The 13,687-nt window shown below is 51.5% G+C and overlaps 1 protein-coding gene across 6 annotated transcripts in view; it reads left to right on the top strand.

Annotated features, from left to right (window-relative positions):
• Window positions 1-13,687, top strand: part of bcas3 (BCAS3 microtubule associated cell migration factor) — a 158,284-nt gene that overhangs the window by 58,947 nt on the left and 85,650 nt on the right. For 4 of the 6 annotated variants that reach the window (XM_035385258.1, XM_035385261.1, XM_035385262.1 and 1 more), the window contains 3 exons: window positions 2,393-2,543; window positions 4,621-4,665; window positions 13,146-13,270. In XM_035385258.1, the coding sequence (XP_035241149.1) occupies window positions 2,393-2,543; window positions 4,621-4,665; window positions 13,146-13,270 (321 nt within the window). The remainder of the gene's footprint in view (window positions 1-2,392; window positions 2,544-4,620; window positions 4,666-13,145; window positions 13,271-13,687) is intronic. The other 2 variants (XM_035385260.1, XM_035385263.1) reach the window with 1 other exon arrangement.

Raw genomic sequence — 13,687 nt, forward strand, 5'->3', positions numbered from 1 at the left:
AAGGCGTCTGTCTTGCTTTAATCAGGCCCGGGGGTCACTGTGGCCAGGGGCAGGCCCCGTCTGTCTGTCCTGTGCCGTGATGCTATTTCTGCCGCCGGTCGCGTACTTACGGGCAAAGAGCTGGGAGGTCAGAGTGTGTGCGAGCGACTCATCGTAAACGCGCCCGCCGGCCGCTTTTGGGAGGACGCGGGCGGGTCTGAGCGCGCTCGTAACACGCTCGCCGCGGTGACACGCGCTCGTCTTTTGCGCTTTTTCGGGGGAGCGCTCCGTTTTAAGATCTGTATCTCTGCTCCAGTCGACGGCCCAGCTCCAGATGAGAGATCACTGGATAGGTTCAAACAGAAACAGTGGTAGTAAAAACAGATTGCAGTGCCCCCCCCCCCCCCCAAAAGTAAGGTAATGTTAGAGTGAAATTTGTTTGTTTTGCTATGTACTTAAGTCGTTTGGATTTCGGATCACAAGACGAATATGACGCAAACGTACAGACGCTCAGCTTTTATTTCATGTTTACGTTAACTGATAGACTTAAAAGTAAATTCAAGCAACAAAGGCTGAGTCTGGTTGCGTAGCCCTTAAATGGAATAACTGCATCTTCTTTGGAAATGCTTTTCCAGGCCTTCGCTGCAGCCACTTTCTGTTGATCTTTGTTTCGGGGGGGTTTCTATGTTCAGGCTCCTCTTCGGCAACTGAAATAAACACTCAATTGGATTTAAATCAGGCGACTGACTTGGCCGGTCCGAAACTATCCACTTTTTCCAATTGATGAATGCTTTGGTTGCACAGGCAGTGTGTTTGGGGTCATTGTCTTGCTGTAGGATGAAGCACTGGTTGATGAAGTTGGAGGAATTCATTTTGTACGTAGCCAGACCGACTCGGTCTGTACACTTCCGAATTCATCCTGCTGCTGCCGTATTCCATTACATCATCAATAAAGATGAGTGTGACTGTTCCAGGGGTGGGCATACATGCCCAAGCCATGACACTACCTCCTCCATATTTGACAGATGAAGTAGTATGCCTTGGATCGTGGTCTGTTCCTTCCTTTCTTCACACTTTTGGCTCTCCATTGCTTTTGGTAAAGGTTTATTTTGGTCTCATCTGACCATAAAACTCTGTTCCAGAACTCTTCTGGCTCCTCTCTGTATTTCTTGGCAAAATTCTACTCTGGACTTTCAGTACTTGCTGCTGATGAGAGGTTTTGCATCTTTGCGTACCTCCTCTATAATTCTGCCCCTTTAAGGCTTCTGGGTACAGTAGCTTGCAATGTTTTCACCCCTGCCCTCTGGAGACTGCTGGTGATGTCACTGACCATTCTTTTAGCATTTATCTCAAAGGTTTCTGGGATTTGTCTGTCATTAACTGCGGTTGTCGTCCCCAGTTGGCCTGTGTGGTGCTTATTTCTGAGTCCCACCAGTGGTTTCTTTATTTTTCAAGACTTTCCAAACTGCTGTACTTGACATACCCAGTTTCTGTGCTATCCTTCTTAATGAATTCTTCGGTTCTCTCTATTTACAGATCAGTTGTTTTTCAGCCATAGCTAGTTCTCTGGTCTTCATGATGGTGTGTGCCTTCTGACTCTATATGCAATCTCCACAGATGAAACCAAAGTCTAAATCTAAATCTTGCTTGACTAAGCCTCTTTTTTGCATCCTGCTGTGTTTTACCCCTCTCTAGTAGGCTTATGACAGCTCATAGTTGCCTCTCCTGTAGGCTTATGACAGCTCATAGTCTCCTCTCCTGTAGGCTTATGACAGCTCATAGTTGTCTCTCCTGTAGGCTTATGAAAGCTCATAGTCTCCTCTCCTGTAGGCTTATGACAGCTCATAGTCGTCTCTCCTGTAGGCTTATGAAAGATCATAGTCGCCTCTCCTGCATGCTTATGAAAGCTCATAGTCTCCTCTCCTGTAGGCTTATGACAGCTCATAGTCCCCTCTCCTGTAGGCTTATGACAGCTCATAGTTGCCTCTCCTGTAGGCTTATGAAAGCTCATAGTCGTCTCTCCTGTAGGCTTATGAAAGCTCATAGTCTCCTCTCCTGCAGGCTTATGAAAGCTCATAGTCTCCTCTCCTGTAGGCTTATGACAGCTCATAGTCCCCTCTCCTGTAGGCTTATGACAGCTCATAGTCGCCTCTCCTGTAGGCTTATGAAAGCTCATAGTCGTCTCTCCTGTAGGCTTATGAAAGCTCATAGTCTCCTCTCCTGTAGGCTTATGAAAGCTCATAGTTGTCTCTCCTGTAGGCTTATGACAGCTCATAGTTGTCTCTCCTGTAGGCTTATGACAGCTCATAGTCGTCTCTCCTGTAGGCTTATGAAAGCTCATAGAGGCTGATGTAGGCCCTGCAGGCGTCTGCTGTAAAAGCTTATTTTTCCCTCCCTTTCTCTCTCCATCCAGCCAAGCTGAGCAGCCAGGAGTCGTACAACAACCTGAGCAACAACAACCTGGGGAACCCCCGGCTCTCCCCCCTGCCCAGCCTCACCGTGGTTCAGCCCCTGGCCCAGGTCAAGCAGCCCGTCACCCTGGGAACCATCACCAAGCGCACGGGGTGAGCTCCACGGCGCCCCCCCCCCCCACGGGCCGCGCGGCGCCACTGCGCTTGCCCTCTCTCTCCACTCTCTCTCTCTCTCTCCAGGTGTTTTCCTCCGACCTCGTCCGCAGGTCAGGTCCAGTCCGCTCGCCCGCCCGCCGCGGCCTCGCGTCGGCGTCTGTGCCCCGGCCGAAGGAGCGACGCGTTTCAGGCGCCGCGGTTGTTTTTACGATTACCGTTAGCTTAGCTTTCGTACGTCGTTCGCCAGACAGAAAGCGACCGCGCTCGTGATCGGATGTCGTTCGCCGTGGTCGACGGGGCCCGTGTCGCTGTGAGGGACGGTAGGCGGAGCCCCGCGGTTTCTGAAAAATCATTTACCTGTTCGCATCGTCGCGGCGATACTCAGCTCTTAGCGGCTTTCCGTTTAAATCTCCTTTTCTTTCTTCATGTTTGAATTGGAAGTGTTGTAACAATGGGAGCGAGTCAGCAGTGTGTGCGATGGCAGCGGGCGACAGAGACGGTCACGGGGGGGGGGTCCAGAGAGGGGGGCGGGGCCATGGAGATCAGACTGGGATGTGGTCACGGTTACGGATGTGGAATGTGGGTGCGGTCACTGAGGTCAGATGGCCCGAGCAGGCGTGCTCACGGGCCGGGTTCCGGAATGTTCTCAGCCCTGAGGTAAAGAGTGTGTCAGCAGTAGAGAAGGTCGTCCGTCTGTCTGGGGGGGCGGGGGGTCCTTGAGAAAGGTGCTTAAACTGGACTGCTTCAGTAAGAGTGTAGTCCATGCATGCACAGTGTGTGTGTGTGTGTGCGTGTGTGCGTGCATGTTCAATGGACCCTGCCTGGTCTGTTTGTGGTGAGATCTGAGGTAACGGCTGGGAGGTTGCAAGTTTGATTCCTGGGCTGATGCAATGTGTTCAGCTACACCTGAGGGCGGTCCTTGACTAAATATCTGAGCTGTGTGAGTAAATGTATATGACTGTGTTACCTGATGACATGTAGAAGTTTAAGTCCCTGCAGAAAAGACACAGTTCCTCTCCCTGTCAGTGTTTGTGGAAAAGGTTTATCAATAAAACTTTGAGAGATGGTTCTGTCCCTGTACAGTCTCTGTCTGGCACCAGGGTGGTTGTGTGTTCTCCAGTGCTGTACCACCCTGCCGAAACGTGTGCCCAGTGTGCCGAATGGGATGGCTCTTCCCTCTCCTTTAGGCTGGCCAATGGGATGGCTCTTCCCTCTCCTTTAGGCTGGCCAATGGGATGGCTCTTCCCTCTCCTTTAGGCTGGCCAATGGGGTGGCTCTTCCCTCTCCTTTAGGCTGGCCAATGGGATGGCTCTTCCCTCTCCTTTAGGCTGGCCAATGGGATGGCTCTTCCCTCTCCTTTAGGCTGACCAGCACTCTCACTGGAATTTAAAAAAACCCAGGGAACGTGTTTGTTTGGACGTATTTTAAGGGCTGTGTGCAGAGTGGAGTGCGCCATCTGAATTGGACATAGCCGTCACTGATTTATTTTTTGCTGTTTCCATGGGATTGTTTTTTAAGGAGGACTGGTTTTTCTGGGAAACTGTCTTTCATCAGCACCACACACACACACACACACACACACACACACCATACCACACCACGCCACAGACACATAATTACAGTCGATAGTTGTTCAGTGGTAGTGATTCTGTGTAGCATTTTGATCACTAAAGCCGTTCAGTTTTTAGTTTAAAAACCTGCGGATAGGTTTCTCCAGGCCGTCTGTGAGAGTGTGTGAGAATACACGTGCCTGTGCTTCCCACAGGCGGTACCATGCCCACACCACTGATGCTGAAAAAAGCTGCTAAATTTCATATTTTTGTTAGGTTTCATATTTTTTATTAAATGTGGTGAAGTCGTTAAACTGCCTGCGTGGTTTGAGCCATTGACTTTCGTTTTGCTGTCTTTGCAGCTGGATGTTTTTCTTTCTGCGAACAACCGCACAGACGGTTCTGCTTCCTTATTTTTAGTAGTGCGCTGAAGAGCAGACGTGTGTAAATGTGATATTTTGACTTGGTGGTGGTGATCTATATTAATGATCTTTCCGTCTATCTCTATCTCTTTCCTCATCAAGACCTTACCTCTCTGGGGCAGGATGTTTTGCCATTAAAACTCCATGGTGAGTTTGTCCCACCTTGGTCCCAGCATGCCCCCCCTCCCTCTCTCCCTCTCTCTCTTGCTTTCTCTCTCCCCTCTCTCTCCCTCTCTCTCTGGGCACTTCGGTTACGTTCCACATTCTTTCATTTTTCCTTTTCCCCTTGAATTTCCAGCTGTGTTCAAACGAATTGATTTTTAGGAGAGCTACAGTGAATAATCCCACTGACAAGTAAGGATGTCAGTCAGTGATAATCCCACAGAGATGCAGTAAGGGCGTGTGTCAGTGATAATCCCACAGAGCTGCAGTAAGGGTGTGTGTGTCAGTGATAATCCCACAGAGCTACAGTAAGGACGTCAGTCAGTGATAATCCCACAGAGCTGCAGTAAGGGCGTGTGTGTCAGTGACAATCCCACAGAGCTACAGTAAGGGTGTGTGTGTCAGTGATAATCCCACAGAGCTACAGTAAGGACGTCAGTCAGTGATAATCCCACAGAGCTGCAGTAAGGGCGTGTGTGTCAGTGACAATCCCACAGAGCTACAGTAAGGACGTCAGTCAGTGACAATCCCACAGAGCTACAGTAAGGATGTCAGTCAGTAATAATCCCACAGAGCTGCAGTAAGGGCGTGTGTGTCAGTGACAATCCCACAGAGCTGCAGTAAGGGCGTGTGTGTCAGTGACAATCCCACAGAGCTACAGTAAGGGTGTGTGTCAGTGATAATCCCACAGAGCTACAGTAAGGATGTCAGTCAGTGATAATCCCACAGAGCTACAGTAAGGATGTCAGTCAGTAATAATCCCACAGAGCTGCAGTAAGGGTGTGTGTGTCAGTGATAATCCCACAGAGCTGCAGTAAGGGTGTGTGTGTCAGTGATAATCCCACCGAGATGCAGTAAGGATGTCAGTCAGTGATAATCCCGCAGAGATGCAGTAAGGGCGTGTGTCAGTGATAATCCCACAGAGCTACAGTAAAGGTGTGTGTGTCAGTGATAATCCCACAGAGCTACAGTAAAGGTGTGTGTGTCAGTGATAATCCCACAGAGCTACAATAAGGGCCTGTGTTTCGGTGATAATCCCGCAGAGACGGAAGGTTCTGGCTCGGTTGCACCCCTGTGGTGCTGAGTGGCAGAACCCTGCATTTAAATAGCGTTCGGTGCAGGGCTGTAATCGCCCTGTGAACTCCTCCCCCTTCGTCTCCAGATAAAGGACCCCCCTCTGTTCGCCCCGTCTCCGCTCAGATTCAGTTTGTTTGGAAACAGGCCCATGAGGAGCTTGCGCCTTGTTCTGATCGCGCAGCCTCTTCCGCTGGCGCCCCCGGGGGGGGGGGGGGGGGCGGGGGGGTGTAGCGGGGGCAACGCGGCGTGCGCGGCGCCCGAAATTACATGGCGACATTCCGCTCGCGATGCGCGTGCAGATGCCCCCTCTTCAGCCCCCCTCTAATTTAACGCGACAGTTCATCGTCTGATTGGCTAACGACGGTTAATCGCGGGGGCCGGCGTCGGGCGTTAGAGGAACGGGTTCTCCGGCGTGCGATTCGAAAGCGAACTCGCTGAGTGAACTCTGGTCTCTGTCGGCGATTCGAAACGAAGAGGCCCATGAAACGAAGTGTTTCCAGAGTGCGCGGGACTGCTTGGGAGCTCAGCCCGATGTGACCGAGGACGTCGCGCGTGTGCACGGTGTGTGTGGAGTTGATACCCCACACGCGTGTGCACGGTGTGTGTGGAGTTGATACCCCACACGCGTGTGCTTGGTGCGTGTGGAGGTCGTACCCCACACGCGTGTGCTTGGTGCGTGTGGAGTCGATACCCCACACGCGTGTGCTTGGTGTGTGTGGAGTTGATACCCCACACGCGTGTGCACGGTGTGTGTGGAGTCGATACCCCACACGCTTATGCTCGGTGCGTGTGGAGCTGATACCCCACACGTGTGTACGCGGCGTGTGTGGAGTCTATACCCCACACGCTTATGCTCGGTCCGTGTGGAGCTCATACCCCACATGTGTGTGAGCTTGATGTTCTGCTGATGAAGAGGAGTCTTCATGAATAACTTGAAATTAAATGCATTTTTTAAAATGATTTATACGCATTTTTTTTTCAAATGCGTATAAACCGTTAACCATTATGGTGATGATGATGTGTTTTTTTGGAGGGGGGGCTGTAGGACAGACCTGGAGTATTCCCAGGCCCTCTGGGGTTGTTGGGGGGGGGGGGGGGGGGGGGGGGCTCTGTCTCTGTTCTCCTGTGAAACGCGATGCTGAGTTTTTAAAAAGGCACCGTGATGACAGGGTCATGTGCGTGTGAATGACAAAGCGCTTCAGTAGAGTGAGCGTTTCCTCCTCTCTCTGTCTCCTGTTACCCTTCTGTTCTTTAAGAAGGGAAGGACTTTTTATCTTTTTATTTTTTTTTGGAAACTGCTTTTAAACCCCGTCTTACCCCAGAGCTGTCACTCTGCAGCCCCCCCAGCTGAGCTGCACCGTCACTCTGCAATACCCAGCATCCCCTGCCCAATAAATTTGTACTACTTCCCTCAGAGCTGATGTAGGCTCCCTATATTAAAAACAAACAGGACTAAACACTCTTATCCCAACTGTCATTGGCTTTCTTATCAAGTTATAGTAAGTTTTTTTTTGTCGTGGGTATTTATTTATTGTCATTTATTGTATGCTATGCTGCAGAACAAATAACCCATTGGTGATTATAAAGAACAAACGAACTAACGCCGTAGATGCATGAGTGACCAGAGGGGGCGCTGTTGGACGACGAGGTCATGTCGTCCAACAAATGTGAACCTGAAGGGACACCGTACTGCAGTCCGCTCTGTCACAGCCCGTGCTCCCGGTTACAGAGAGGAGATGGTTCTACTGTGGGCCACGATTTCCTAACGCCGCACGCAGGTAGTGATTACTAGCATGGAGAAAACCATGTGAAGCCAATTAATTGGGTATGGGGCCACCCAAAGTAGCTGGCCGCTGCGCTTGAGTGTTTGTCTGCCCAATGGGGGGGGGAGGGGGTTGTTTTTTTTTAACCTCACTTTCTTGTTTTTTTCGGGTTCAGATATGGTTTTTGCCCAGTTTTCTTTTTTCTATTTTTCTGACTGTTTCTTTAAAGAGTGCTATCCAAATTGAATTGAGTAGCATGTAGTACTGCGCAATCTGGGGCTCTGCTGGAGGAAAATGCCACCACGCTTCCAGGAGAATATCAGTCCATTCAGGGCTAGTCGATAGGAGTGGGAAAACCCCCGTCTGAGGCGTCATTCCAGAATATTCCATAAACGTGATCCATTGGGATCAGACCTGGTGACTGATTGGGCTAATGCTAATGCTGCTACAGTCTCTATGGATGGAAGGATTGATGAATTACCTGGGGAAGTGCACCGAGAACGCTGTGGATCGGGACCACGCCGTCCTGCACTTCCTGTTGTAGAACACTTCGCTCGCAGGGGAAGACACCGGGCGAAGCTGGTTCAGTTACAGAAGTGGCTCATCGTGAGCTCGGGCGGCTAGCGCTTGGCTAGAACGGGCCAAATCGGCTCTGGTCTTACTCAGTATATTCTGAGAGACAGCTAAGGAATTACCCCATAATCTGGTATTGTTAACATTTATGAAACGGCTATCACTTATGCAGCACGATCATATTTTTTGTATGTATAATCACGAAGGAAAGTAAAAGGAAAAAAGGTTAGCATTTGTTTATAAGGGAGAGCATTCTCCACCGAGGCGCCGTTAGCCAGCCTGACGGCCGGGGCGCGGAGGGACGCGGTCGCCGGCCCGAAACTCCGCCCCCCCCATCCCCCGTCCGTCCGTCCGTCCGTCCGTTCCCCACCCTGTCCGTGACTCTGACGCTAATGAACAATTATGGCGAGTGGCTTAGCTCTGTCTGTGGGGGTGGCGCCATTGAGTTCCGGGCGCCTGACAGGGAGGGGGGGTGGGGTTGGGGGGAGGGGGGGCGCAGTCCCTCAGAGTAAACGGAGACTGGCACTTGCCGACACTGTGGTGCCGGTGGGGGTGGGGGGGGGGGGTTTGGGGGAGGGTGGGGGGACGGGGGGCGTTTAGGGGAGATGTCTTTGATGGCGGACATCGCTGATTGAATTATGCCCTTGAGGAAAAGCCATTAGCTCAGTCAAGAGTCCTCGTTTGTCAAATTAAAAGTGGAAATGCCATTGCAGAGGCTCCCTCTTGAGTGCGTTCCCCCTGTGAGACGCTGCAGGATACGCAGAGAACCCCCCCAACTCCCCCCCCCCCCGCCACCGAAACAAAACGCACAGACAGCCCTCTTTCTCTCCCTCCCGCTCTCCCTCCCTTCTTAGTGCTCTCTCTCCATCCCCCCCTCTCTTGCAATCTTCCTCGATTCTCTACAGAATTTCATGCTGTTACCTGTAGGTTGCATTTTTTGGTGAATTCTCCTGCTTGGCAAGTTTGTACTGAAACACTTCCAGCTCCCAGAGTCTGTGTGTGGGGGGGGGGGGGATCTGTCTGCCACCATGAGCTCAGCCAGAGGAGGTATTACCCAGGCATGAACGAGTCGTCACACAGTACAGCAGCCAAATCCCTATCTGATTCAGAACAAACGGCCTGAAATCTGTGTATTAAACTGATCTGAGTTAACTGGATTTATAGACATTCTGCTAAGCTGGTGGGTGTCATGGTGGCATGGATGCTGTACGTGTCTGGTACTGACAGAGTGCACGGGAGCCTTAGAGATGGCCAGGAGAGAGCAGGTTTCCTTAGTGACGGGCAGGAGAGAGCAGGTTTCCTTAGTGACGGCCAGGAGAGAGCAGGTTTCCTTAGTGACGGCCAGGAGAGAGCAGGTTTCCTTAGTGACGGCCATGAGAGAGCAGGTTTCCTTAGTGACAGGCAGGAGAGAGCAGGTTTCCTTAGTGACGGGCAGGAGAGAGCAGGTTTCCTTAGTGACGGCCAGGAGAGAGCAGGTTTCCTTAGTGACGGGCAGGAGAGAGCAGGTTTCCTTAGTGACGGGCAGGAGAGAGCAGGTTTCCTTAGTGACGGCCAGGAGAGAGCAGGTTTCCTTAGTGACGGGCAGGAGAGAGCAGGTTTCCTTAGTGACGGCCAGGAGAGAGCAGGTTTCCTTAGTGACGGCCATGAGAGAGCAGGTTTCCTTAGTGACGGGCAGGAGAGAGCAGGTTTCCTTAGTGACGGGCAGGAGAGAGCAGGTTTCCTTAGTGACGGCCAGGAGAGAGCAGGTTTCCTTAGTGACGGCCAGGAGAGAGCAGGTTTCCTTAGTGACGGCCATGAGAGAGCAGGTTTCCTTAGTGACGGGCAGGAGAGAGCAGGTTTCCTTAGTGACGGGCAGGAGAGAGCAGGTTTCCTTAGTGACGGCCAGGAGAGAGCAGGTTTCCTTAGTGACGGGCAGGAGAGAGCAGGTTTCCTTAGTGACGGGCAGGAGAGAGCAGGTTTCCTTAGTGACGGCCAGGAGAGAGCAGGTTTCCTTAGTGACGGGCAGGAGAGAGCAGGTTTCCTTAGTGACGGGCAGGAGAGAGCAGGTTTCCTTAGTGACGGGCAGGAGAGAGCAGGTTTCCTTAGTGATGGCCAGGTGAAGTTTAGGATCAGGAGAGAGCTGGTTTCCATAGTGATGGCCAGATGAAGCTTAGGGTCTGGGGAGAGCTGGTTTCCATAGTGATGGCCAGATGAAGCTTAGGGTCAGGGGAGAACGCGTTTCCGTAGTGACAGCCAGGTGAAGTTTAGGATCAGGAGAGAGCTGGTTTCCATAGTGATGGCCAGATGAAGCTTAGGGGTTTAGGAAACACTCTACAGGCTACAGAGGGCAGTCCAGTGTATTTCTTCTCGGCGTTGTTGGGTCTGTCGTCATCGTAAAGGTTTTCTGTTCTAATTTGTAGCTGGATTGTCCCCATTCTTCTATAAAACACAGCCTTTCTAGCCTCGACAGTCCCGGATTTATTGGCCTGCCTCGTGTCTCCAAAACAAACAAGGGCGTCTGGGGGTTTCTGGAGCTCTTCTTTCACCACGTGGATCTTTACGTGCAGTCCTGCGTCAGCCCTGGGCACTACTGGAGTTCATCTCAATCCCAGAATTCCTGCTCTGTTTCCTGGGTTATTGAAACCAGCTGACCGCCGGCTTTGGGGCTTAACATTGCACAGAAGAAGGGGATGATGAGGAGGAGGAGGAAGGCTCCATCGGTAATTTTCCAATTTGAAAAATCGAAGTAATAATAAGCTCTCCGCTCTACCTGACTCCTCCACAACAAGGCTGGGTGTCTCTCATCTTTCCCCCCACGGTCTCTCTGTAGCAGAGGCGATGAGCTGGTTTTATTTGGGGGGGTTTTTTTTCTGCGGCGGGGGAGTTTGTTATGGTGGAGACGGGACACACGTGAGACGTCCCAGCCGCCGTTCCTGCGTCTCAGCTGCCCTCTGATTGGCCGGCCCGATTCGGGAAACAGGATGCGAGAGGAAGCGGGGAGCCGTGCGGGTGAACTCTCCGCTTCCTGTGCGGGACCCTGGGGGTGGGGGCTGGGAGGGGGGGGGGGGAGAGGGCTCTCATGGCTCTGCAGAAAGACGGAAGGGGCGACCGCTCTCCCCCCCCCTGTCCCGGTATCTCCTCATCTCGCCCTGTACGGAACTTTTACAGTCCAGATATTTGGTTATTCGGGCCCCGCTCTCTCCAACACTAATATAAACAGGCCAACAGCTGCTTGTTTTTCCTCTGGAGGAACTTCCGACCAGCGGTGCGGGCCGCGGGCAGGCCCAGAATGCACCGGGTCTCTGGGGGGCTGATTCATGACCCGCTGACAGTTTGAAGGGAAGTGAAGGGGTAAGAGTTGAGTTTGGCAGCAGGTCATTCAACACCTATTAGACCCCCCCCCCCCCCACCCCACCCCACCTCCCACGGGCCGTCCAACAGAAGGGTCAATTGCTGGCTAAGAGGGACACGTCTGTCTAAATCCGAGAAAAACTTCGCTGTGCTGAAAAAGGAAACAGTCAGGAAGTACTGGTTTTTTGCCAGACAGTTCCTGCATGTATAAATACACACATATATAGATTACACATATAATCGTCTGTAAGTATTTGCACAGTGACAAAGTTTTTGTGGATTTGTCTCCGTACTCCAGCACTCCTTTGTATGTGATGACTGCCTGAAGTCTACGACTGGGTATCTTCCCTGGTGATGCTCTGCCAGGCCTGTACTTCGGCCTTCATTTCCTGTTTGTTTCAGGGGGGCTTTTTGCTTTCAGTCTTGTCTTCAGCAAGTGAAAACGCACGCTCGTTTAGATTCAGCTCAGGCGATTGGCTCGGCCAGTCAAGAACAGGTTCACTTTTTGGCCAATGAAAAATGGGTTGTTTTAGCAGTGTGTTTTGGGATCATTGTCCTGCTGCGAGATGAAGTTTTGTCCAATGAGTTTTGAGGGATTTGGCTGAACTTGAGCAGATAAGATGTTTCTCTACTCTTCAGAATGCATCCTGCTGCTGCCGTCAGCAGTCACGTCATCAGTGAAGACAAGTGAGACAGTTACACTGGCAGCCATACATACCCAAGCCATAACACCCCAACCACGTTTCACAGATGAGGTGGTATGCTTTAGATAATGAGCAGTTCTCCATATTTACTCTCCATCGCTTTTGGTGCAGGTTAATACTTGTCTCATCTGTCCATGAGACTTTTTGTTGTTTTAAAAAAAAAGATACTTTTTATCAAACCAAGCTGGCTGTTCTGTTCTTGAGGCTTACCAAGTGGTTTCTACCTTGCGGTGAACCCTCTGAGGTTATGCTAGTGTAGTCTTCTCTTTATGGTAGTCTTTGACACATCTATGTCCACTTCCTGGAGAGCACTCTCGACCTTGTCAACAATTGAAAATGTTTCTCCATCAGCCGCTAGAGTGGTCTTCTGTGGTCTACCAGGTCATTTTTCTGTTGCTGAGCTCACCAGTAGGTTCTTACTTCTTAACCATGTACCGAACAGTTGATTTTGACACACCAGTGTCCTGTGCCATTTCAGGGGGCTTTTATAGTACTAAATATGATACTTTGGAAGATCTGCCGTTACGGTATTTGCAGGATATGGCCACTGGGGGCGTTTTGAGTACGGCAGTGTGTGTCTTACCTGTAGCCTGCAAACCTCAGTGTAGTACAGCAGGGTAGTACAGAGTAGGAATGGAGGGAGGCTTAGAGTACTCAGATATTTAGATTTCAGTGCATTCTGGTTCACTTTAGGGTCCTTTCCTTATTATTCTGTTTTTTTCCCCAGCTTTCATTCTGTGGAGTTCTTTTTGCCTGGGACATGCTTGTGTGAAACATCGGTGCTGTTTGCTCACAGACACAGAGCATGTGTGAGCGGCGTTATGATGTCATTCTAAAAGAGCCCGGTCATTATGTCTCATTGTGCCCCACGGGGGGGAAAGGGTTCGACGCCATGCGTCTCCATGGTCACTGCTGTGGATTTGAGTTGTCCTGTCCTGAATGGAAGGTGGGGGGTCTGCTTGCGCCCTCTCTGCAGGGCCTGCCTAAAAGGGGGGGTCTCTCTGTTTGTGTCCTGCAGCAAAGCCAAGCCGCCCCCTCAGATTTCGCCCAGTAAGTCCCTGGCGGGAGAGTTCTGTGTGGCGGCCATCTTTGCCCCGTCCCGCTCCCGCTACAGCAGCAACCCCAGCATGAAGAGGGAGAAAGGTCAGAGCCTGCTGCAGCTTACCCACAGCCTGCACACCCTGCACTCTGTACACACCCTACACACTGTACACACCCTGCACACTGCACACTCCCTGCACACTGTACACACCCTGCACACTGCACACTCCCTGCACACCGTACACACCCTGCACACTGTGCACACCCCACACACCCTGCACCCTGCACACTGCACACTGCCTGCACACCCTGCACTCTGCACACACCCTGCACACTGTACACACCCTGTACACTCCCTGCACACTGAACACTCCCTGCATACCCAGCACACACCCTGCACTCTGCACACTCCCTGCACTCTGTACACACTGTACACACCCTGCACACTCCCTGCACACTGAACACTCCGTGCACACCCAGCACACTCCCTGCACTCTGTACACACCCTGCACACTGTAC

The sequence above is a fragment of the Anguilla anguilla genome, chromosome 12 (genome assembly GCF_013347855.1).
Source record: "Anguilla anguilla isolate fAngAng1 chromosome 12, fAngAng1.pri, whole genome shotgun sequence".
Taxonomy (NCBI): domain Eukaryota; kingdom Metazoa; phylum Chordata; class Actinopteri; order Anguilliformes; family Anguillidae; genus Anguilla; species Anguilla anguilla.